Source organism: Delphinapterus leucas, chromosome 1 (genome assembly GCF_059928025.1).
Source record: "Delphinapterus leucas isolate spDelLeu-1000000601 "Yukka" chromosome 1, BTC_Dleu_Yukka2, whole genome shotgun sequence".
NCBI classification, from domain to species: domain Eukaryota; kingdom Metazoa; phylum Chordata; class Mammalia; order Artiodactyla; family Monodontidae; genus Delphinapterus; species Delphinapterus leucas.
Genome location: NC_143129.1, coordinates 61,695,142 through 61,722,217, shown reverse-complemented (window position 1 = coordinate 61,722,217; position 27,076 = coordinate 61,695,142). Strand labels below are relative to the sequence as shown.

Here is a 27,076-nt window from a genome sequence, read left to right as displayed (position 1 = left end):
TCTGAGTATATGTCCAAATCGCCCTTGCAATAATAAAAAAGTGAATAAAGAAATTGCCCACATTTTGATTTCTATAATGTTTTAATTATAAATAATTTAAATAAAATGCATCTGCAAACAGAATGAGTAGCTACAGGTACGTTTATATTAAATTATTACTTAATGAGACTATCATCCAGAGTGCTAAAAAAGAAAATACAGTATCTAAACACTCAACTGTACAGTCAAATGCTACAATTACAATTGTACATGGGGTTGCAGAATGCTCCAAAATAAAGGAAAAAAAGTGTTTGAAAGACATAATATTCAGAACAAGGACTGGATATTAGTCAGAAATGTTTGCTGAAGTTGATTAAGTTGATAAAGTGTCATCCATACGAACTTTTCTATAGATTAGCATGACAGTTTAAAATAATGCTTACAGGGGGCTTCCCTGGTGGCGCAGTGGTGGAGAGTCTGCCTGCCGATGCGGGGGACACGGGTTCGTGCCCCGGTCCGGGAGGCTCCCACATGCCGCGGAGCGGCTGGGCCCGTGAGCCATGGACGCTGAGCCTGCGCGTCCGGAGCCTGCGCGTCCGGAGCCTGTGCTCCGCAACGGGAGAGGCCACAGCAGCGAGAGGCCCGCGTACCGCAAAAAAAAAAAAAAAAAAAAATGCCGACAAAGAATCTGATCTTAAGTTAACCTTTACTTGAGTTGAGTTAATGGTTCTTTCCTTTTTACCAGTATGACCTTGTAGAGCACTTAAAATTTGTTAATTAATCATAAAACAAAGTTAAAACACAGCACTTTATTTCCTTAAATACTATAAAATTACAGAAACCCCAAAGAGCAGGAAATATAAACGTTTTATTGCACAATCATTATAATTTTTACTATTTATACAGCTAACTGCTTTACATAGAACAAAATTATAAAAGGTAGGTAACTACTGTTATCCCATTTTACAGATACAGTCGACCCCTGAACAACATGGGTTTTAATAGCAAGGGTCCACTTATGCACGGATTTTTTTTTCAATAGTAAATACTACAGTACTACATGATCTGCAGTCGGCTGAATCCTTGGATGTGGAAGTGCAGATGAGGAGGAACCGCATATACGGAGAACCAATTATAAATTATACACAGATTTTCAACTGAGCGGAGGGTCAGCACCCCTAACCCCCATGTTCAACTGTCCATGAGAAATGGACGTTTAGTGAGGCTGAATAAGCTAAAAACAAATAGAGATGCAATATTAACCCAGACAGTCTGGCTCAAAACCCGAACGCTTAACCATATCACCACCCACAGATTAAAGGTTAAAAAAGGAAGAATTACTTGCAGGTTCATTCAAAAACCAATGTCACAAAAATGAAATTTTAAAAAATTTAAAAATTTTTTGAAAGTTAAAAATTAAAAGACCAGTGTCACAAAGCTGCTAATAGCTATTTTTTTTAAATATTTATTTATTTGGCTGTGTTGGATCTTAGTTGCAGCACACGGGGTCTTCGTTGTGGCATGCAGGATCTTTCGTTGTGGTACACGGGCTACAGAGTGTGCAAGCTCAGTAGTTGTGGCACGTGGGCTCCTAAGATGTGGCATGTGGGTTTAACTGCCCCGCGGCATGTGGGATCTTAGTTCCCGACCAGGGATTGAACCTGCATCTCTTGCATTCTAAGGTAGATTCTTAACCACTGGACCACCAAGGAAGTCCCCTAATAGCTATTTATTGACTTCACAGTAATTTCGTTCTTCTGGCAGACAACCCTGCTGACAAATCTAATGATTAGGTCATTGTTCTAATCTTACTTGTCTTCTCAACAAGATATGAAACATGACTATTCCCTCCTTCTTGAAAGCGTCGATGAACCACACTCCCCTCATCCTTGCCAACTCACTGGCTTATTGTTTTTGATCTCTTAAACTCCTAAATGCTGAAGTGAGTTATCAGGGTTCTATCTTGAGTTTCCTTTTCTCATCATTCTCCAGTTAAAAATCTTGAAATGGCTTCCTATTACATTGAGAATAAAATCTGGATATTATATTCCGGTTTACAAAGCCGTAAGTGATAAGACCTGTAATTCTCTCTCCAACTTCAGTTTCTAACACTTGTCTCCATCACTCCACTATCCTTCAGCTACTCACGTGAAGCTTGTTCCTATCTTAGGATATTAGTACTAGCTAGTCTCTCTGTCTAATCTTTGAATTCAAGGCCATTCTTTATCATTTAGATGTCACCAAAAATTTCAACTCCTCAGAACTCCCTGACCACTTAAAACGCTAAAATAATCTCTTAAGTCACTCTCTAGTCCATCACTGTACTTAAATTCTCTACAAAATAGTTCTACCATCTATAAATTATACTTTCTTATATTTTTATTTGTTTACTCAATGTCTATCTTATATTAGAATGTAGACTTCATGAGGACAGAGACCTAATCTGCCTTGTTCACTATGAAAGCTATAGCTTGTTTCTCACTACAATTTAGGCACAGTAAAAATTTTGCATTTCATTTCAAAGAGTTCAGAGACCTGTGAAAATCTATTCATAGATCTCTTGGGTATTTAAAGACTCCAGGTTAAGAAAGTCTAACCTACATTAGTGTTTCATGAATCTTAGAATTACAGCAAGTATTTGGAGATTTACTACATATCCAGCACAGTAGAATACAGAAAACAGGCAGAAAATATGGTCAACATCAGTTTTACAGACTTAAAATACCTCACTGCTCTCCCACGTGATTTCAGATCAGTGCTGTTATAACAAATTTTCCAAATTATTCTGTCATAACAAGAACTATTTAAAACAGGATCCTAAATCATTGATAAAAGATACCTTAGAGAACATCTAGTTCTAGCCTAATTTTTCAAGATGAGGTAACTAACATTTATTTATATCTCTATCAGTAATAAGTGTTATTAAGCTTTTTCAAACACCTCTTTTCGTTTAATCTTTAAAACCCAAAGAAGTTGGAATCATTTTCCTTCTTCTCACAGAGAAATAAAATAACATTCAGAGAATTTGTCCACGGTCATACAGGTAGTAAGTGGCAAAGTCAAAACACATCAACTTCAGGCCAGTACTTGACATTCAAGTCTATGCACTTTCCACTATACCAACTTGACATGGAGGATACCAAAGACAAGTAAAAGAGCTTCACTCAAAGTCATACAGCTTAATAATGGCAGAGCCAGGATCAGAAAGTTTCCTGAATCCTACTTTTAGTATCCCCTGCTCCCCCACTGGATTACGTTGAACATAAAGCCATCACTGAATATCTGAAAGATTAAAAAATATCCTTGCATATTAAAACTACAGTTAACAATATCTGGCACAGATTAAGGTATCCATCAACCTTGGAAATGCTACATAAAGCTGTTTATATACAACATGCTCATTCTTCTAGGAATAAGATCCATGACTTATCAGATTCTTAAAGATGTGTTTTGTTTGGAGAGGGAGGGAAAGGGAAGATAAGAATCACTGATCCAGGCATATTGAAATAAAATAACTGTTGAAAACTTAAGAATATAGAAAAAATAAAAGCAATAATTTATAAGAACATATATTTTCTCTGTATTTACACCACAATCTCATCAGACTCTTAAAAAAAGGTTAAGTAATATATGATCACGTGGGTCAAAAATAATTTTAATAATTACAGTGAAATATCTCCCTCCCAGGGCTGTCTCCCACCTCTCTAGTCCTCATTCCCACCCCACCTCCACAGATAAGCCATTATACTTTCCTTTTAGTTTCTTTACCCAAATTGGTTGATTTACAAATATATACTAAGTGGCAAAAAAGGATTTTAATGCTACTATTTACAACTCTTCTCTTTCTTCATTAAACCAGTTTTTCTGAGAAATTATACCCAGAAATCTTTTTTCCATTCCCAGTAAAAATTAAACATTAGCTACTTGCAAAAAAATTTTTATTGGTCTTTATTACATGCCCAGTATTGGAGATAAAAAATAGTGAGCAAATCATTCCAAGTCTGCATGGGGCTAACATTATTTCCTTCATTAGCTACACAAACAATAATGATACAACTAAATAACATGACTGCAAGTTATGGTAAATGATATGCAGGTAAGGGACAGGGAGATATAAGCACATTTAACTGAGATAATCTAACCAAGTGGGGGTGAGGTTGTGGGTAGGGTATTGCTTCCCTGCAGAAGTGATATTTATGTTAAGATTTGAAGACAAAGGCTGAATAAAAGTTATGGAAAGAATAATACATAATATGTGTATATAGATTTTAGGTAAAGGAAAAGCATAACCACAGGTTCTGAGACTAGACAGAATATAATACAATTGGGGAGCTTGAAAAAAACCAAAGCAACAGGGAAGCCAGAAACAAAACAAAACAAAACAAAATAAACAGAGAGCAAAAGAGAAAGATATGAGATGAGACTAAAGAATTAGAAGAAACCAAAAACTACAGGATCTTTTAACTCATAGTATGGTATTTGGTCATAATGTGAAGAGTAATGTGAAGGCACTGAAGAGGCAGGAGATGACCCACTTCACTGTTTCTAACACAGGGTATGCCTATACTATGAAAACATATGGAATAATTAAAAAGAGAATTAGTTAAGCATGTAGAAAAGTTAAGTAAAAGCAAAACTTTAAGACCAATAAATACGATGTCATTTGTGTTGGGGAAAAAAATCCTACGTATTAGTCTTGGTATTAATGAATATAAATGGATGAAGAAAAAGGTCTGGAAAGATACCTAACATACTTAACAGCAGTTACACAGTTGGGCAACTTACAAAATGTATATAATCACGAATTACTTAATATAAGTGCAAAAAATTTGAAAGAATGAAAACAAGAGAAGATAAGAGCACATTTAGAACACAATTTAGGCTCTAAGATAAATTACTATAAGGCTATTCAAAATATTTTTCCTTATAAAGTTGACCTTTTACAAATTTGGATAGCCAAATCATCAAAACTTATTTCTTTTTAAAATTAATTAAAAACCCTTTAATAACTTTTCTAGAATTTATGTTTCAAAGAGCTAGTATAATTTATTACTTTTATGTATCATTTCCATCTGTATTAACATAGTAAAATGAAGTATAGAGTACTAACCTCTTAAATTTTCCAGTAAAATAGTTCTTAGAGATATATAACAAACTTGATATAGTTAACATTCAGAATCAGCACCCATATTGTCACTAAAAATATAAGCATTCGTCTAACCATAAAGATAGGTTTGAGAGACTAAGGGGAAAATCGTATTTTAAAAGTTTGATTTTGCCTAGGAAAGTTGATGGTTAAGAACAGTAAGTCGCTCTTTGATGATTCTATTTCAATCATCAAAGTCATAAACCAAAGATTTTTTAAAGACTACAAAGTGTCATCAATTGTAGTTATTAGGTCTAAGAAGAATTTCCACTTCCTCATTCTTTAAACATCTTTCTCCAAAGTCATCTTTCCAAACATTCTCCAAGCTTCTTAAAGACAGTTGTTCAACCACAAAACATATCTAAACCACACAGGACATATGGCTTTGTGGATATAATAAACAAACATTCTTTCAGTCAAGAGTAAACATATGAGATAAAATTACTAAATACCAACATTCAGATTCTTTAAACTTCTTCAGAGCAAGGTTTTGTCAGAAAAAAAAAATTCTATTAATTAATGCACATGTGCTCAAAGTCTGCAGATAAATAGTTATGTGTTAGGGGTCAGCCCAAATCTAGCTCATTAGGAATAATTCTACTGGAACCTTCCTAATCATAAACAGAGCATGAATGATGATCCTCTTTATGTCTTAAAAAACCCAAGACTGACTCTGCTGCTCAGTGTTGAGGGCAATGGTTAACTTCCCCATTAGTTTACCATAAGGTCTACTCTCCTATGTAAATGACAACAATTAGTGATCTTACTGTTCATAATTCATAATAGATAATTCAGAATACACACAAATTAAATAGCAATCAGTCCAACCTTGAAGAAAGCCCAAATTAAAAAAATATAACTTCCCCCCAAAAATATACATTTTTACACCAGTAGGTGGGTGCATAGACAGCATTTAAAAGGTTGTTTTATTTGCCTTCTTCATGTCATTGATAGGAGCTACAATACAGAATGTGACATTTGACATTTTACTACGTCATCCCAACTTCTAAGTTCTGATTAAAACTCAAAAGAAAAATCTCTATACTTTTATGTTAATAAAATTAATCAATATGATCATTAGACTTTTTTCAGAGCTTATTTCTTTTTTACAAAGAAATAAGATCTTATCAGAGTAAGAAAATTATTTCGATGAACAGTAAACAATAAGACCAGTGACTCATTCCACCAGCTAAGTGACTAGTTTGCAGACATCAAACTCTAAGTCTTGTAGCTGCCTTGTAGTTACTCAATTCAAATCCATGCCTCTGCAAAATAACAAACAACTACATGTTGTGAGCCTTAAGGTTTAAGCGTGATTAAACCAATTCCCAAAGAGCTACTACAGACAAAATTATGATGACACGATGCATAACAGAGCTTGGGTTTCTGAAAGTAAATCATGTGTCAGGCCTTATGCTAGGTGTTTTCAGGTGCTTCTCTCATTTAAATGTCTACCACAAATCTAAACCACAATACAAATCACCACCAGTAACCAGTTATTTGTTAAGCACCAACTAGGTGTCAGCACTTTCAGTGCTCTATATACTGTATCTAATTAAGTAAATGTTCACCACAATACTGTAATGTAATTATTATCTCCATTTTAAAGATAAAGAATCCAAAATACAGAGAATTACGCAAAGACATAAAGCTAGTAAGTGGCAGGACTATGATTCAAACTCAGTCCAGCCTAACTCACAAGCTGGTACTTTTAAATTCTGTAATCTGTGCCACTTACAGGTGAAAGTTAATACTCATTAAGGCAAGGGAGCTTTTAGGGGTGATGGAAATGTTCTAAAATTGAATTGTGTTGATGGTTGCACAATTCTGCAAATTTTCTAAAAATCACTGAACTGTGCACTTAAAATAAGTAAATTTTACAGTATGTAAATTATACTTTAATAAAACTGTTAAATAGTCATTAAAAGCTTTTTATAAACTCTTAGTTTTCAAATTTTTAATGTAATTTTTGCGGTGCACGGGCCTCTCACCATTGCAGCCCCTCCAGCTGCGGAGCACAGGCTCTGGACGCGCAGGCTCAGCGGCCATGGCTCACGGGCCCAGCCACTCTGCAGCACGTGGTATCCTCCCAGACCGAGGCACAAACTCGCATCCCCTGCATCGGCAGGCGGACTCTCAACCACTGTGCCACCAGGGAAGCCCTAATGTAATAATTTAAAAATATAAAGACACCTTTCAGATTGTTCTATGAGCACAGCAATAACCCTACTAAATAGCTAAATTACACTTGCTTTGAAGATTTCATTTAAATGTTACAAACTGACATTTTAAAAATTGTTAAAAAGTTATTACCATCTCCTCTATTAAGGTTCATTTTATGTGTCTCTGATTTAGAGGAAGAAATATGAAAATTGAAATTCATCAAGTATCTACTCTGGCCTAGTCACTCCTCTGAGGCATTTTTATACCAATTTTATACCCGTTTTGAGCTTTAGCAGCATTAAATAACTTGCCCAAAGCTAATAAATCTTTGAGCTGAGACTAAAACTCAGTTCTTATGTGAATTTAAAGTGTAAGTTGCCCTGAGTAAGATATTACATCAAACAAACAAAACCTTATTGTCTCTACGAAGAAAATCTTGGATCTCCTTTGATCCCATCCTACCCCATGAGATGCGTTTAACTATTATTTTTGGCCTTAACTTAATTTGCCATTCCTCTGGGACATTTCCATAGCAACCAACAAGCAGGGCAACATCAGAGAAGAGAAAAATGTTAACTATCTTGAAAAATAAAGCTAAAAGCAGAATATAAAAACAAAACGAATAAAAATAAATGAAGGCTTATTATAACACTACTCAGTGTTATAATTCTCAGCAGAGTATTAATTAATTTACAGATGAAACAGTGTGTGATTTTTGGAGGTTCAAGGTTTTTCCAGCAATAATACCCTGTGAAGACCCAATTTTGATTGTAAAAATACTTCTTCCTAAAATAAACGGATTGAATTGTAACCCTATATTGTACACATCATCCTAGATATAAATAACTTAATACACTAATGTCAGTACAAATATTGACAAATACTTGGGACAAGTATAAAGAGAAGGGCTTCAGATTTAGAGGAGGAAACACCTGGAAAATAGAACTTGATAAAGAAGGGTTGAGAAAACTACAAAGGGCTAATTTAGGTGGCTTACTTTCCTAGTGTTCAGAAGGACAAAAAGAAACACGTCTACCTCCAACCTAATGCCAAATTTAGAAGAAGAAACAGTAAGGAAGAATAAAACCATTCACAGAGAAAATGCCTGATCTGAAGTTGAAACACTGCAAGTGAAGGACAGTTTCTAACTTTGTGTACATAGTTTGAAGCTCCAGGTTTCTCTTCTACATAGCAAAGTTCCACACTGTGTGTAAAATGTACTCCACTGAATAGGACATCAGAGTTATTAAAGCGGTAGTAGAATGAAAAGGCCAGACTCAAAAGCATCATCAAAGGAACTGTGAGGCAGTAGGCAGGGAAAGTGACCTGTTATAGCAAAACATGAAAAGGTTATTTTTTCACTTTTTGCATTAATATTCTGCTGAATATTACATACACTGTATGTAAATATGTCCTCACCATTTAGTGACAGTCCAAACATCAAGGACATAATAAGAACTAATAACCAAAATCAGACATATTTTGGAATACGCTAAGCATTTTAGTTGATCTGTTATCATGTCAACTGCTTTCAAATTAAATGCAAGTGTCTGAAAATTGTTTTCTTTGTGAAAATTGATCTCTTCTTAATAATAACACTTGCTAAAAAACAATAACAACACCAATAACAATGCATAGGAACTGTTTTGAGCTCTATTAATTCATTTTACTCTAAAAATTAAATATCCTAAAAAAAAAGAAAAAGAAAATAAGCTTAAAAAGAAAAGAAAGAAAACTGATGCCTGCTTAATTAAGCCTCTTTTCTAAACCATAAAGATAACTCAGTCCCAATACAAAAGATACATGAATAAAATCTGAAGGCTAGGCCAAATATTTAAACAAGACTTTAAATAGTTTCTCAGGTCACATTTTGAAATCCATCCTCCTGCTAGAATAACGGCTCCTTTTTAAGGAGGAAGTTTGCTCCACCTATCCCCAGAAGTTATCTTGAAACACAATGACAAATCTGATTGGCAAGTCCTCAGTAATCTTGAATGTAGGGGAAAATGGTCACAATGAAAAGAAAATTTAACTTGTCTCATAAATTTATATTTCAGATTGTTAAATACTAATCTATAAAGCTCCTGAGAAATCCAGTGAAACTGAGACATTTTAAGACAGAGGTCCCCAACCCCCAGGCCACAGACTGGTACTGGTCTGTGGCCTGTTAGGAACTGGGCCACACAGCAGGAGGTGAGTGGCAAGCAAGCGAGTGAAGCTTCATCTGTATTTACAGCCGCTCCCCATTGCTTGCATTACCACCTAAGCTCCACCTCCTGTCAGATCAGCGGCAACATTAGATTCTCATAGGAGCACAAACCCTACTGTGAACTGCACATGTGAGAGATCTAGGTTGCACGCTCCTTATGAGAACCTAATGCCTGATGATCTGAGGTGGAGTTGAGATGGTGATGCTAGTGCCGGGGAGCGGCTGCAAATATAGATTATCATTAGCAGAGAGGTCTGACTGTACAGAAACCATAATAAATCAATTGCTTTCAGATTCATATCAAAACACTATCAGGGACTTCCCTGGTGGCGCAGTGGTTAAGGATCTGCCTGCCAATGCAGGGGACACGGGTTCAAGCCCCGGTCCAGGAAGATCCCACATCCCGTGGAACAAGCAAGCCAGTGCGCCACAACTACCGAGCCTGCACTCTAGAGCCTGCGAGTCACAACTACTGAGCCCACGCGCCACAACTATTGAAGCCCAGGCACTCTAGGGCCTGTGCTCCGCAACAAGAGAAGCCACCGCAATAAGAAGCCCATGCACCACAATGAAGAGTAGCCCCCGCTTGCTGCAACTAGAGAAAGCCCACATGCAACATCGAAGACGCAATGCAGCCAAAAAATAAAAATAAATAAATTAAAAAAAATAAAAAACCCTGTCAGTGAGTGGCAAGTGAAAACGAGCTCGGGGCTCCCACTGATTCTGCATTATGGTGAGTTGTAAAATTATTTCATTATGTATTATAATGATAATAGAAATAAAGTGCACAGTAAATGTAATGTGACTGAACCACCCCAAACCCACCCACCCCCACCCGGTTTGTGGAAAAATTGTCTTCCACGAAACTGGTCCCTGGTGCCAAAAAGGTTGGGGACTGCTGTTTTAAGGGACAACACTAATATTCTGTTTCTTCAATGTATCCCAATTTACTAGTTCTTTCCTCACCAGCATGCTTAAATGTTTCTGCAGAGGAGCTAAAAAAAAACCAAAAACTAAAACCAAAACCAAAAACATACCACATTTCTATCTCCACCCTGTCTTATTTAATCAAAAAAAAAAAAAAAAAGTCACTCAATCCCTGTCCCTGTTCCTGTCTTCTAGTCTCTATTCTCTTCTCCCACACCTTTCAGTTTGCAAACTATCACTTTATTCCAACCACGATTTTGAAACTATTCTTAACAAGTATATCAACAACCTTCTTATGAAATACAACAGTCACATCTTAGTCCTTATCTCCTTTCTTTCTATACAGCATTTAATAATGCTGACCAGTTACTCCTGCAAATGCTGTCCCTCTGGGGCTTCTATAACAGCACACTGTCCAGGTATTCCACTAATTAACAGGCCACTCCTTACGTGTCCCTGTTGAAGGCTTCTCCTTCTCTGCCCATCCGTGGAATATATGTGGCTCTTCAGAATTCCTTCTTCAATTCTCTTCTCTACAAAATTTCCCTCAGTGACTTCAACTATTTTCAACTTTCGACTACCAACTAGATACTGATGACTTCCAAAAGTTCAAGCCTCTCTTCTGAGTGCCAGGGTCACGTAACCAGTTGGCTACTAGTCATCCATGTCCAACTGGGGTCTCAAACCATCTCAACTTTACCAAACTTTTTGTTCCCTATGTTAATGATTGAGTGACTTACCTGTTGACAGAAGCATAGGGAATCATCCTTCACTATTAACTTTTCCTCAAACCTGCTCCTCCCCTCAACTAATCAGTCATCATGTCCCATTCATTTTATCTCTTTAATGTTTCTTGAAACCTTCCCATCCATTCCTAAATCCTTACATTAGGCTGCCAACCTCTCTTACCTGGATTACTGTGACAATTTCTTATGTGGTATCCATGTTAAAGGTATCCTCAATAGAGAAAGCCACTACTTGCTAGGCTGTAAGTTCCTTAAAATCAGAGAATGTCTTGGGTTTTCTTCCTCTCTTGCTATTTTCTCTATGGTTCTAATACAGAAGAAGCCAGACAATATACATTAGCAAAGCTATCAAGCTGGAATATTTATGTTTTTGCCAATAGAAAGTCAACTGGACTAACAGAAAGCTGCTAGGGAAGGAACCTAGGGCCTTTCCAAAAGTAACATGCACAGATAAACAAGAATATATAACACAAGAATAACACTATAAACCAACTAGACTTAAAAGACATCCACAGAATGCTCAGTACAACAACAGGAGAATTATTTTCAAGTGCTTACAGAACATTCTCCAAGATAGACCATACGCTAGACCATAAAACAAGTCTCAATAAATTTAAAAGGATTGAAATCATAAACATTATAGTCTCTGCATACAATGGAATGAAATTAAAAACAGAAAATAACTTTAACTCACAAATACAGGGAAATTAAACAACATACTGCTAAATAACCAGTAAGTCAAAGAAGAAATCAAAAGGAAATTAGAAAATACTTTGAAATGAATGAAAATGAAGACACACCATACCAAAACTCATGGGATGCAACCAAAGCAAGGCTTAGATGGATATTCATAGCTTTAACTGTCTATATTAAAAAAGAAGAAAGTCTCAAATCAATAATCTTACTTTCCACCTTAAGCACTGGGGAAAAAAGATATCTAACATCAGCAACATGATGACAAATTCTCTGTGGCCAAAATATAAACTCTGAATTTAATATTATTAGCAAGTGATGCCAATTTTAGATGATTTCTTCCCTAAACACTACAAAACAGAAACTTATAAACAAAAGACATTAAAAGCTTAGAAACCCAAGTATTCTTATATCCCAAACAGTTTAATATTAATTAGTTTATGAGGTGTAAATGCAATTTTTAAAAATCTTGACAGTTCCTTTTTACAATGAACACATACATTTCCACTTTGGAAGAGGGAGGTGGGGAGATAACTCAAGGCTTAGGTACCCAAATATAAAACCTAGGTTTTCGTTTTATATTTTAAGCAGACAGCTTCTAATATGAGCAAATGAGTCTTAATACATCAAAGCTGGCAAACAGAGGAAAAAACTCTCAATTTTCGTTATCTTTCAGAGGGCCTCTGGGACACCACTTATTAGTAGCAAACTATGCTGGCATTCCTATCTTTGAAGGAGATTATCACAGGTTCAGGTAATAAGTGAGCAATACAAGCAAATGGAGATTTAAAGGAATGGCAAGTTCTAAAATAACAATAGAATTTACTATGGGTCAAAACATTCTAAAAACTTAAAGTGCATTCTTTTTTTTTTTCCATTAACTTTTAATACTCATAATAACCTTGCAAAATATTATCACACCCTTGAGAAAATCAGGGCCCAGAAAAGTTAAGCAATGTTCTTAAGGTCTCACAGCCAGTAAGGGGTAGAGTTGAGATTCCAACCCAGGTTTGTCTAACTTTACTATTTTAAGACTTTCTCTTTAGGTTTCTTAATCATTTGTTGTGGTAGTCTGCAAAGATGGCCACAATTCCTCCCATCCCTGTAGCTATGCCCCTTTGTAATTTGACTTTGCTGCTCTATCAAGAGATAGAATCTTTTCCCCCACACTTTGAATCTGGGTGGCCTTGACTTATTTTGAATACTGTAGTTGAATATAGCATTAGTGATGTTTGGAGAACTTCACAGCATAGGCCTCAAGAAACCTTGCAACTTGCACTCTTGGAACATGGTGCCACTATGTGAGAAGGCTTGAGCTAGACCTGAGCTGAGACCAACAGAACAGAGAAAAACTGTCCCAGCTCAGACCCCTAGAACAATCAGCCCCAATTTTAGCTGCCAGATGACTGAAGCTGCATGAGTGACCTCAGTGGAGACCAGCAGCAGAACCACCTGTGGCTAACTTAGCCCCATGCACTAACTCAGAATTGTAAGCAAATAAAATGGTTGTTGTTTTAAGCCACTAAGTTTTGGGGTGGTTTGTTACTCAATAATAGATATCTGATTGTTTATATAATCAAGACACAATTTTACACTTATAAATTTCATCATAGCCTTTTGAGAAAAGAGTAATACTGAATGAAAAACTGACATTGGAATGTGAAAGGTTCCCTCAGTTGAATTACAAAGTTTTCATAGAATGAATCTATTCTCTTTTTTTAAGGCCTAAAAATTACTAATATATATAAGTACCTTCACAAACACAACATGCCTAAATTTAGCTCCTTATTCTTGCAGCATAAATCATCAGCAACTACAGGGAAGAGCATTTAAATGTACCAAAACGGTAACATTTTCAAAGCACAGCACGGATAACAAATCCTTTAGACTTAAAAATACGTACTACGGGGCTTCCCTGGTGGCGCAGTGGTTGAGAGTCCGCCTGCCGATGCAGGGACACGGGTTCGTGCCCCGGTCTGGGAGGATCCCACATGCCGCGGAGCGGCTGGGCCCGTGAGCCATGGCCGCTGAGCCTGCGCGTCTGGAGCCTGTGCTCCGCAGCGGGAGAAGCCACAACAGTGAGAGGCCCGCGTACCGCAAAAAAACAAAAAACAAACAACGTACTACTTAGGCTCAATGTAAATCTATCTGAAACTTCGTATTACATTCTAACCGAATATAAATTGTCATCTGTGTAACAGTCCTCCACGTCGACGTGCCAGGGCAGCACTATTAACTCTTAATATTGAAAGTGATTCAAATACTCCCAAGTTGTTGGTCTTTACTGGTTACGATATAAAGAAAGACTTAATCTTCCTTACCAGCATCACCTTAGTCATCTTCAGCAAGTTTTAATTGTTTTCACCTACCTACAACTTCTTTATATACTCCTCAAATCTTTCCCCCTCTATCCCAAAACTGTGGGAGGGGGGAGTAGGATTTGAGTGCTAAGCACTTACAAATCATCTCATTCAATCCTCAAACAACCTTCTGAGATATCTCCTCTACTTTATCGATGAAGGAAGGAAAGAAAACTGAAAACAGTTACGTGGATAATTTAGTGATCTAGTCATAATTTGAACCTACACTTGTCCAACTCCAAATCTTGTACTTTTCCCACCGTCTTCCAACTTTCAGCAGCTGTAATTTTTTTTTTTTCAGTACGCGGGCCTCTCACTGTTGTGGCCTCTCCAGTTGCAGAGCATAGGCTCCAGATGCGCAGGCTCAGCGGCCACGGCTCACGGGCCCAGCCACTCTGCAGCATGTGGGATCTTCCCAGACCGGGGCACAAACTCGCGTCCCCTGCATCGGCAGGCGGACTCTCAACGACTGCGCCACCAGGGAAGCCCTAATCTTAATCTTATAAATATTTTAAGATACTTAATGTATTGAAATATAACATACACACATAAAAAGTATACAGATCAAGAGTGTTCAGCTCAATGAACATAGTAAGCAAAGTGAGCATACTTGTATACCCAAGATATAGAACATTACCAGCACCCCAGAAAGTCCCCTCACCATCCCTCCCAATCATTATCTCTTTATTCTTCCTCAAAGGCCACTACTATCCTAACTTCTAATGCTATAGATTACTTTTACCTGTTTTAAAATTCTATGTAATGAATCATCAGTATGTGTTTTGTATTTTGGCTTCTTTCACTCAACGTATTTGTTAGATTGTTCTACATTTATATTACTAAGCTGTTACAAAACACTCCAGTTCAATCTACCACAGTTAGAAAGCTACCCTTCATGAACTCAATTTTGGAGTAGTGATGACATTTGGATTTGGAATGTAGCAGATTTCTGGTGCTGAACTGGAAGAAAAAAAACAAGTATCAATAACAAAAACTGGGAACAAAGAATTCCCTCTTTACTCAAGAAAACAAAGCAGCACATGTGTCACACTAATAGTCCCTACTGCTTTACTTTTACTTGTTTCTGCTTTTTTTCTGAGGGAGCTTGTGTCCTAGACTTCCTTGTGGCACTTGGTAGATACCACAGGGCTCTGACTGATTCTAGAACTGGACAGCAAAGAGAAAACATGCAGATTATTCAGAATAGGCAAGCTGCATATGGAGCATACTTCTTTTGCAATGGTTGGGTGATATGTAGTGTATACTATGACCTAGGGAATTTTTGTGTTAAAGATATAATCTAACAAATTTAATAATAGTAAAATAACAATAATGTTAGTATTATTAAACTGTCCCCATAATCTACTGGCCAAGGTTTAAGGACATTTTTTTATCACTGTTTATTTTTATGGAATATGCCTGAAAGAATTCCAACTATTTCCAATGATTTTCAATTGCGCATACTTGAAAAATAATGCTTAAAAAGAAAAAAAAAGGATAGATTCATTTTCCATTTTAGAACTATTTCTAGACTGTCATCCCAGACAATATTTCATTTTGATTTTAAAAGAATGAACGAATTGCTACATGGAGTCCAAACACAGAAGCCTATAATAATGTATGTCATTTACACATATCAAGTGGTTTGAAACAGTTATATAAATTGTAAGAAGATATTTTGCTGTTCCCAAGTAGTAGCTACTGTTAGAGGACCTATTGATTTATTGCTACTATGTCAGAATTAAACATAAAACACTTCCTCCAATATATGTAACGAAGATCTTTTAGGGTATAAATTCGTCCTTAGGTTTATGTAGTATATTACAGGGAAGAGAGGATAAAAGAATGGGACAAGCCTAACTGCTGTGGGTTTGCACAATAAACAAACAAATCTACTATTACTACACTCTATTCTTTGGTAAAATAGGGAGCCTTGCTTTCTTATCTTAAGTTACGAACAATTTGTCCCGCTCTTCTCCTAACCCTGAACCTTTTTCCCATTTCCCTACACATATTACTATGTGAATTCCCTTAGGGAAGGCCTTACTTGATCACCTTATTTAAAATTGATCCCTCAACCCTAATCACACTACCACCACAATCTGTGCTTCCCATCTCTTTCCTGATTAATTTTTCTCCACAATACTTCTCACCATCCAATATGCTTTATTTTAGTTATTTTGTTACAGTGTGGACCCACCACTACTAAAATGTAAGCTCCATGAAGACAGGGATTTTCAATTGTTTCTATCTCTAATCTTTTTTGAGTATATTTTATATGACAGGCACTATTCTAAATTTTGCATGCATTATCTCAGTCCTCACAATGACCCTATTATTAGATATTACATATCATTATATCTTAATTTTAGCATTGAAGAAACTGAGCACAAACCTTAGGTAATATGTGCAAGGTCACATGGTAATTAACTTGTCCCTTTTTTTTAAACTTGTAATTCCTTCTGTAGCCTTCGTTTCTTTAGTTACATCACTATACAACTTGACACTCAATGTACACACCTGGTAATCTGGTAATCATCCTAGATTCCGTCCTCTTCTACCTCTATTAAAATTTTCTATTATCTCTTAAATCTATATCTTCCTTTCCATCTCTACTTCCCTGATTGAAGTTTGTGTTCATTCATTCAAAAATTACTTACTGAACACCTACCACGTGCCAGACAGTGTCTTAGGATCTAAAGATGTAGCCCTGAATGAAACAAAGTCCCTGCTCTCATAGAGCATACAGTCTCTCTCACCTGGATCACACAGTAACCTTTTAACTGATCTCTGTCTCTAGCTTTGTTCTTGCCTTCATCCACACTCCTCACAGCTGCTGGTCATTCACTTATGGTTTTCTTCTATGACAAAAAACTCAATAAAAAAAAGGACAATAGGGCTTCTCTGGTGGCGCAGTGGTTAAGAATCCACCTGCTGATGCAGGGGACACGAGTTCGAGCCCTGGCCCGGAAAGATCCCACATGCCATGGAGCAACTAAGCCCATGAGCCACAACTACTGAGCCCACGCACCACAACTACTGAAGCCCACGTGCCTAGAGCCCGTGCTCCACAACAAGAGAAGCCACCACGATGAGAAGCCCGTACATCACAAGGAAGAGTAGCCCCTACCCACTGCAACTAGAGAAAGCCTGCACGCAGCAACGAAGACCCAACGCAGCCAAAAATAAAAAATAAAATAAGTAAATTTTAAAAAAAGGACAACAGACTTGAAAGATCCTTTCGCAAAAGAGGGTATCAAAATGGCCAGTAAGTGTATAATACGCTTATTTAAGAGTCATAAGATGTCATTACTCACAAGGGAAATTTAAATTACGATGACAATGGGAATCTACTACATGCCTACCAGAATGGCTAAAAAAAAGTTTACTGACCATACCAAGTATTAAAGATGATATGAGCATACGAAATTCTCATACAATGCTGACAGCAGTGTGAATTGGTACAATCACTTTGGAAAACTGGGAGTATCTCCTTAGGCTAAACCAAAGTCTACTAATGACCCATAAATTCCACTGCTAGGTATTTATATGAGAGGAATGACTAAGTATGTCCACCAAAAATCATATGCAGTAATGTTCATAACAACTTTATTCATAAAAAGCCAAAAATAAACTGCAAACAACCCAAATGTCCATCAACAAAATGCATAAACTGTGATAAGTTCATATAATGGAATACTATACAGCAATGATAAAAATAAAACAATTGGTCCATTGTTACATATAACAGGGACACATTTCACAGATATTACAATGTACAAAGCCAGATACAAAATAGCACCTACTGTAGAATTTAATTTATAGAGGAAGCATAAAGAAGACATGATGCATGATTTCATTTAAGAAGAGGCAAAACAGACTACAGTGCTAGAAGTCAGAATTAACTCTTAGGAAAGCTGGGAGGCAGTAGAGAGTGTACTGTCTGGGAAAGAGTAGAAAGAATTCTTGGGTGTTAGAAACATTGCATATCTTGATCTGGGTGGTGGTTACACAAGTGTATATATGTAAAAAGTAATCAAGATCTACCGCTATGATTTTTGCCCTTTAGTGCATGTATTTTGTTATCTCAAGTTAAAAAACAAACAACATCAACAAAAACTCTTAGGGACTTCCCTGGTGGCGCAGTGGTTAAGAATCCACCTGCCAATGCAGGGGACACAGGTTCGAGCCCTGGTCTGGGAAGATCTCACATGCCGTGGAGCAACTAAGCCCGTGCACTACAACTACTGAGGCTGCACTCTAGAGTCTGCAAGCCACAACCACTGAGCTCATGTGCCACAACTACTGAAGCCCACATGCCTAGAGCCCGTGCTCCGCAACAAGAGAAGCCACTGCAATGAGAAGCCTATGCACCACAACAAAGAGTAGCCCGTGCTCGCCACAACTAGAGAAAGCCCGCGCGCGGCAATGAAGACCCAACGCAGCCAAAACTAACTAACTAACTAAATAAATAAATAAAAATTTAAAAAACCTCTTAGATGTTGCCTTAGCAGAATCAATCCCAAGTGCTTGAACACGCCATACAAGATCCCTGGGATGTGGCCCCCACCTACTTCTCCAGCTTTATTTTTCACCACTATCTGCCTCATGTTTTATACTCTAGCAACAAAAGTATGAAGGTTTCCCTGTATACAAGATATTCTTTTTCGCTCTAGGTCTTGTTTGGCTCAAGTATTCCCCTAAATCTGGGATGTTAAACCCCTATTCATCCTTTAAGTCACATTCAACTCAGAAAGCTCTTTCAAGAAATCTTGTTATAGCCCAGTGTATATTAGGTTGCCCCTCTGATGTTCCCAATACATTCTAAACTCTTTCTATAAGAGGGAGTCCATACTGTTGTATGGCATATATTTGTTCAACAATTGTTAAATAACTGAAAAATATCACTACTTGATTGTAGCAAGTTTCATATTTCTAAAGATAGTGTTGGACAATTCACATAAAAGGTAAGAGAGCTGAATCTATCATCACAAGATGAGTTCAATCTTTTTTTTTTTTTGCGGTACGCGGGCCTCTCACTGTTGTGGCCTCTCCCGTTGCAGAGCACAGGCTCCGGATGCTCAGGCCCAGCGGCCCTGGCTTCGACCCAGCCACTCTGTGGCATGTGGGATCTTCCCGGACTGGGGCACGAATCCGTTTCCCCTGCATCGGCAGGCAGACTCTCAACCACTGCGCCACCAGGGAAGCCCGAGTTCAATTTTTTAATGCTGGTACTTAATCTTTAGAAGATAGTATACCTCCAAAATTAACTGCATTCTTAAAACTACCTATAAGCGAGGTAAAGCTAAAAGTGAAGTGACAGATTAAAAAGATAAGGATAAAGAAACTAATCTGAAAAGGCTACATATTGCGTGAGTCCAACTATACAATATTATATATTCCACATAAACATATAAAAAGACGCTCTACATCATATGTTATCAGGGACATGCAAATTAAAACAATGTGATACCACTACACACTATTAGAATAGCCAAAATTTGGAACACGGACAACACCAAATGTTGACCAAGATGTGGCGCCAACAGGAACTCTCATTCATTGCAGATAGGAATGCAAAATTGGGCAACCACTTTGAAAAACAGTTTGACATTATCTTACAAAACTAAACATACTCTTACCATACAATCCAGCAATCACTCTCCTTGATATTTACTCAAAGGAGCTGAAAACTTGTATCTACACAAAAACCTGCACATGGATATTTATAGCAGCTTTATTCATAATTGTAAAACTTGTAAGCAACCAACCAAGATGTCCACCAGTGGTACAACTGTGGTACAACCAGACAATGGAATATTATTCAGTACTAAAAAAGAAATGAGCTATCAAATCACGAAAAGACATGTAAGAAACTTAAATGCATATTGTATGATTCCAACTATAGGACACTTTGGAAAAGGCAAAACTATGGAGACAATAAAAAGATCAGTGGATGCTAGAAGCTGGGGTGAGGAAGGATGAATATGCAGAGCAAAGAGGATTTTTAAACCAATGAAAATATTCTGTATGGTACTATAATAATGGATACCTGTCATTATACATTTGTGCAAATCCACAGAATGTATAACACTGAGAGTGAACCCTAATATAAACTATGGACTTTAAGCATCAATGTAAGTTCATCAATTGTAATTAACGTACCACTCTGGCAGTGGATGTTGATAATAAGGGTGGCTATGCATGTGTGGAGGCAGCTGAGTATGCAGGAAATCTTTGTACCTTCTTCTCAATTTTACTGTGAACCTAAGACTGCTCTAAAACAAACAAATCAATCAACCAACCAACCAAGTCTTTTAAAAACAAAAAAGAATACTAAAAAAAAATCAACAAGTGAACCTGAAATCTCTCTCAAAAATGGAGATTCTATTGACAGGATTTTGCTCCCCACCCATTCTTTCCCCTCTGCCCCTCACCATTTTGTCATGATACATGATACATGATACATGTTAAGATGCTTAAAGTTTTAACACTCTGAGAACAATGAATTAAATAATGCACGTCAATCACTATGGGAATAGGTACTACAACTTCAATATTCAAAGATGCTTTCATGACATTATCTGTTCTAAGCTTTGTGATATTCCAAGTTACTCTTACATGCTTTTAAAGAGTTTTAAATATTACATTTTCTATTCTAAGGATTTTCTTATTTCAAAAAACCCTCTCTCTCTCCTGCCCTCATTTTTTCTAACGCAGTAGAAAGAGAATATATTGGAAGGAACTTTTGTGCCCTTATGAGATTTTGTCAACTGCAAACCTACATAATAAAATGACATTTCTGAAAAAACTGACTCAGATAACTCATAACTCAGCTTTTCTAAATATATGGAGAGCCTTATGTTTTAAAAAAGTTTTTAATAAATTTAAAGAGAGGACAGATTCGAGCAAAGAGTGACAGTTTTAATCAAAACAGTAATTAATGTAAAAGCTGACATATAAAACATGGGTTTTAAGAGCAGTAATTATAGGGAAAGCATTTCAAAATGAAGTTTAAAATTCAGGCTTTTTTTTTTTTTTTTAAAATACAGTACTTAAACATGGAAGACTACTACTCTTTAACAGAATGTCTCCACAAAAATGAACTTTTGAGCAAGTATAACCAGTATACAGAGAAGATCAAATCAAGACTTTACACAGTATAGCTATTTTCAGCAAAAGAAGAGGTAAAGCTTACTCCAAAAGAAAGGCAAAAGAGCTCTGGAAACTTTAACATGATAATTTAAATAATGTTTAAGAAAGTACAAGTTCATGTGGTAACCAAATTGGATTTTACAAAGTATTTGAATAGAATACAAATGTAAATCAGTACCAATAGAGAATTTTGGATGGCAACAATGTTCAGTTAAATTCTATTCACCCTTACCAGGCAATTCATGTTAGTACAGGTAATTAATTTTTATTATGTAAAGTGGGTCACACACAGAAGAAAAAATATTTTTCCATAATAACTGAATTATAGAGAAATAAGATAAATTTCTTATTTAAGATAAGAAATAAGATAAACTTCTTCATTTCAAGTTCTACTTTTTTAAAGAATGAGTACATTAGTATTTACTAAATCTATAGCTATAGCCTCTATAGTTTTGATTTATAGTATTTTAAATTACATAGTACATAATCAAACAGTCCCCAATAATCTCTTCAAAAGTGACCGCAACTTTAAAATTAATTGTAAAAGCACCCCAACTAGTGGAGATCCCAAGAGAGAACTAGAAAAAGGAGTTCTAGATTCTAATCTCAACTCCGCCAGTTATTAGCTCTGAGACCTGTTTATCTCTGATAAATATTCAAAAGGTTTAGAGAAAAAATAAGAAAGAAAAAGATGACTCCAGATTTTAGGGACAAGAAGAGTGGAGTAAAAGATGATGCCCTGAGAAGAAACCATATTATAATGGACAGCATCTGGAAAGGCTGATTCTTTGGGGGGAGTAAAGGATTTTAAATTATGTCAAGTTTAGGATTGCTGGCAGCACAAGCAAAAACATTGAAAAGGTAGGCTTAGGACAAATTGAGGCCATGCAAATGGTTAAGTTCTCTGTGAGAGTGAATATAAATGGAGAACCGGACTTTGGTTTATATCAGCATTCTTCAATAGAACTTCCTGAGATGATGGAAATGTGCTATATCTGCATTTTCCAATATGGTAGCCACTAGCCACATGTGGCTATTGAGCCCCTGAAATGTGGCTGGTGCAACTGAGGAATTTAAAATTTTGATTTTAATTAAAACTTAAATTTATCCATACAACAGAGTACTATTTAGCAATAAAAAGAAATGAGCTATCAAGTCACAGAGGGACATGGAAGAACCTTAAATGTACGTTGCTAAGTGAAAGAAGACAATCTCACCCATAGAACTGTACAACACAAAGAGTGAACTGTAATGTAAACTATGGACTTTAGTTAATAATTTGTCAATATTGGTTTATCAATTATAACAAATGTAAGATGTTAGCAGAAATAACTGTGGGGGAAGGTATATATGGAAATTATACCTTCAGTGCAATTTTTCTATAAACCTAAAACTGCTCTAAAAAAAAAATCCATTAAAAATTTTAAATTTAAGTAGTCACATGTAGCTAGTGGCTGATATTAAACAGCACAGGTCCATATTAATGAAAGACTGATGTGGAAAGAAAATGAGAATGGTATTTCATTTCTGACCACCAACTTCATAAATACACAAAGTTTAATTGTATCTTGAATACTAACAATTGACAGCAGAAAATTTTCAAATATTCTTAGATGAATATCTTTCTAAAGTGATTTTTGTTAAACAAAATTTAAGGAAGAAAACAACATTTATTGAATGGGTACTATACTATAGATATATGTTAACTCATTTAAATTGCAAAACAATCCTTTCAAAGAAGATATTACCATTTCTGGTTTTAGAGATGGAGAATCATAAAGCTTATGTGATAAAAGATGGGAACTTAGATACATCTGACTCCAAAGTGTATGTTCTAATATATTCTTTATATAGTTTTATGATTCCCAAAATCAAAAACATAAGTGAATTTTCCCACAATGAATCTATCATCAGGAACAACAGGTTATATAGCAGAATAATTAATTAATGATATACTCAGAGTCTAAAAAAATGTCCCTGTATTAAACTGTCCCATGCTAATGTGATTTTTACCTCATTACCCTTCTTGCTGTCCATATTACCTAGAGTACCTTTACTCCCACATCTAATTTGCATGTTTTAATCTGCTGTGAAATTAGAAAACAGATTAAATTCTGCTGTGAAAATATCAAGCTTCTTAGAATTATGTACAGAGCAAGAGAGGTTCTAAGCCAGTGCCTTAGTGTAGATGATTTAGTTCATTAACTTTGTGATAAAGGTCTTTTTGTCTACTTCTTATTCTAAATTGGGATCAGGTTAGATGACATACTGTTCTATAATAAAGCTAAGAATATAATGATCCTGTTTCATTCACATATGTTCCACTAAACCATATTTTCAAGCATAGATCTCTAAACTTAACCTCATTTAAAGATGTTATTTTATGATTAAATGTATTAATTTAGTACACTAGCTTTCTAATAAATTACTGTTAAAGATTAATCAGATGTATATAAACATAGAAATATTAATATTTACAGAGAGTTGATATTTCCTGAAAAAAGTCAGTATTAAAGAAAAGCAGGAATTTTACTGCATTGAGTTCTAAATATTCGTTATAATTCTTTCCATCACTTTTTAAGTTGTTCTTATAACTAAATTTAATAGTTAAATAAAATTTTCCTAAAAGGGGGGAAATTAGTATCAAAATTTAAATTCTTCTTCCCGACTTAGAGCTTCTGTATCTGTAAAATATTACAAATCTTTAATAGTAACATAAAATCTGCATTTCACTTCTCACCATAAATGTTAAGATTTAAATTTAATTAGGGGAAGTACCTAATTTTGAATTTAAGTCAAAGATGAAAGAAAAAAAGTCTGTTTATTTTCTCCCTCAATCAAACAAACAATTTAAAAAAGCTACAAACCAATTGCTTCTGTTAACAGTGTCTATGTTTTTGGAGGGAGTCAGGTATAGACCCAAGACCAAGGATTCAAAGATTTATTCAACAAGCAGAGTGTCAGGCAAATCATAACTCTAAACAGGCTCAAAGATTAGCTGAATAAAAGTAATAAAGTTAGGGGACTTTCCTGGTGGTCCAGTGGTTAAGAATCCGTCTTCCAATGCAGGGGATGCAGGTTCGACCTCTGGTCGGGGAACTAAGATCCCACATGGCAAGAGGCAACTAACCCCACGCGCTGCAACTACAGAGCCCACGTGCTCTAGAGCCCATGCGCCACAACTAGAGAGCCCATGCACTCTGGAGCCCATGTGCCACGACTACTGAGCCTGTGTGCTCTGGAGCCCGCGTGCCACAGCTAGAGAGAAACCCATGTGCCATAGCTAGAGAGAAGCCTGTGCGCCACAACAGAAGATTCCTGCGTGCTGCAACTAAGACCCGACGGAGCCAAAAAAAAAAAAAACAAAAACAAAACAAAAAAAGTAATACAGTTAGATTCATACAGATTAAAGAGTTTCAATCTAACAATCATTTTCTAATATAACCTCATATAAGTCCTTGTCTATTAATATTCCAAGTTTCTTCTATATATTAAGAAAAAACAAAAGCCAAACAAGCTGTAGATAAGACTATTCATTGCTCACATTTGTATAGAACATTAAAACTTAGTTAATTCTCACAACTCAACGAGGAAATACTAATGAGTCTGAGAGCTTAAGTACAACTTCTTTGGAGTGATCAAGATGAAAAGTTCGAACTGCTGTGACTTCCAATTTTTCTTCCATAAAGAATCCCTGGCAGCATGCCTACTGTACTTAGAGAATAATGTAAAGAATGAGGTGGTTTTTGATTCCTAACAATCATATCCCAAAGTTTTTTCCTGCAATTTCAATTATACATAGCACTCTTGCTCAATCTTGGCTCAAAATCATTTTATGTAATATTCATAAAGACAGAAAGTAGAATGGTGGTTGCCAGGGACTGGGGGAGAGGGGGATGGGGAGTAACTGCTCAATGGGCACAAGAGTTTCCTTTTGGGGTGATAAAATGTTTTGGAACTTGATAAAGGTAGTGGTTGCACGACATTGTGAATGTACTGCCAATGAACTGTTCACTTTAAAATGGTTAATTTTATGTTATGCGATTTAAACCTCCATTTAAAAAAAAATTTATGTTAAGATATATAGACCACTGTAGAACTCTTCTTCAAAAACACTGCTACCACATTCAAATGCTATTTAGATCTTGGAGATGTTTAGAAAAAAATGCATTACAAACTAAATTATTACCTTATATTACAGTAATGGGTGTGTACTGATATCAGTGCTAAAATGCTTGACAAACATCAAACATACATTTATAAACAGTCTCAAATAAATATAAATGAACCTTAAGACATTTATTCCTCTAGGGCAGAACATAATTTGAGTCAGTTCAACTGTGCATGTAAGATGAACTCAAATTTTTTACTAGAATTCTTTTCTCAACCTCAATCAGGAAAATATTGTGAACTGATAAGAAATGTCTAACATTACATAAAGAATAAATAAGAATATAAGAAGTAAACAGACACAAATCTGACCAATAATGGATATAAATAAATATGCTAAAGCTAACTGTCTTGGAGATGTAGCACAACATCACTTCAGATTAAGTAAACTTCACACTTGAAAATGTATAGAATCGGGACTTCCCTGGTGGTGCAGTGGTTAAGACTCCATGCTCCCAACGCAGGGGGCTGGGGTTCGATCCCTGCTCAGGGAACTAGATCCCACATGCATGCAGCAACTAAGAGTTCGCATGCCACAACTAAGACCTGGCGCAACCAAATAAAAATAAATAAATATTTTAAAAAAGAGAAAACTTATAGAATCAACATTAAAAAACTTTGGAGTAAGAAAAATTCCTTTATATAAATGGCTGAAAAATTAATATTATGCTATAACCTCCAAGGCTAGTCCAAATCCAGTCTAGACTCCAGGATTAAACAAAAAAGAAGGTGATCTTAAAGAAGATCCTAACCAACAGGCTGATTTTGAAATCTGTGACTGTTCTGATGCAGGTCAATCTGAGAATTTAAATCCACTTGAATCCAATCCCAAAGAATACCTCAACTCCTGAGCATGGACATAGCCAAAACTAAATCAGGTCAGTATACACTGCCAAGGAACATCCTGCTCCGAAGTGTCCACCAAACAAGGATCACTTATCAGTTTATTCTTCACTTTACTGGGTGCCAACCATTGGCAAGATATATGTAAGAGTGGACTGATTAGATCCCAGCAAACTCCATTTCAAGCTCTAATATCTGGAGATAGAAAATACTGCATAATTCTAAATGGTCTAAGGCTTTAAAAAATTATAAATGAAGAATTCCAAATGTTAGCTGACCTGACTTTAACACTACCGAATGTTACTAAAGTCATTTTAAAACTTCCCTAAGGGCCTTCCCTGGTGGCAAAGTGGTTAAACTCTGCTTGCCAATGTAGGGGACGCAGGTTCAAGCCCTGGTCCAGGAAGATCCCACATGCCACGGAGCAACTAAGCCCATGAGCCACAACTACTGAGCCTGTGCTCTAGAGCTCGTGAGCCACAACTACTGAGCCCTCATGCCACAACTACTGGAGCCCATGCTCCACAACGAGAAGCCACTGCAATGAGAAGCCCACGCACCGCAATGAAGAGTAGCCCCCGTTTGCCGCAACTAGAGAAGTCCTGCGTGCAGCAATGAAGACCAAACGCAGCCAAAAATAAATAAATAAATTTATTAAAAAAATAAAACTTTCGTAAGTATTTAT

General features: G+C 36.2%; 2 protein-coding genes across 5 annotated transcripts in view; one reads left to right on the top strand and one right to left on the bottom strand.

Moving 5' to 3' along the window:
• RC3H1 (ring finger and CCCH-type domains 1) overlaps positions 1 to 27,076 on the bottom strand; it is a 95,193-nt gene that overhangs the window by 65,150 nt on the left and 2,967 nt on the right. For 2 of the 4 annotated variants that reach the window (XM_089910875.1, XM_089910900.1), the window contains exon 1: positions 423 to 10,310. The exons of 1 other annotated variant lie outside the window; for it this stretch is intronic. The gene's annotated coding sequence lies outside the window, so the exon portion shown is untranslated. Of the gene's footprint in view, positions 1 to 422; positions 10,312 to 27,076 lie in introns of those variants that run through there. One more of the 4 variants, XM_089910890.1, reaches the window with a different exon arrangement.
• LOC111170268 (uncharacterized) overlaps positions 26,402 to 27,076 on the top strand; it is a 38,349-nt gene continuing 37,674 nt past the window's right edge. The window contains exon 1 of the mRNA XM_089901854.1: positions 26,402 to 26,426. Within this exon, the coding sequence (XP_089757980.1) occupies positions 26,402 to 26,426 (25 nt within the window). The remainder of the gene's footprint in view (positions 26,427 to 27,076) is intronic.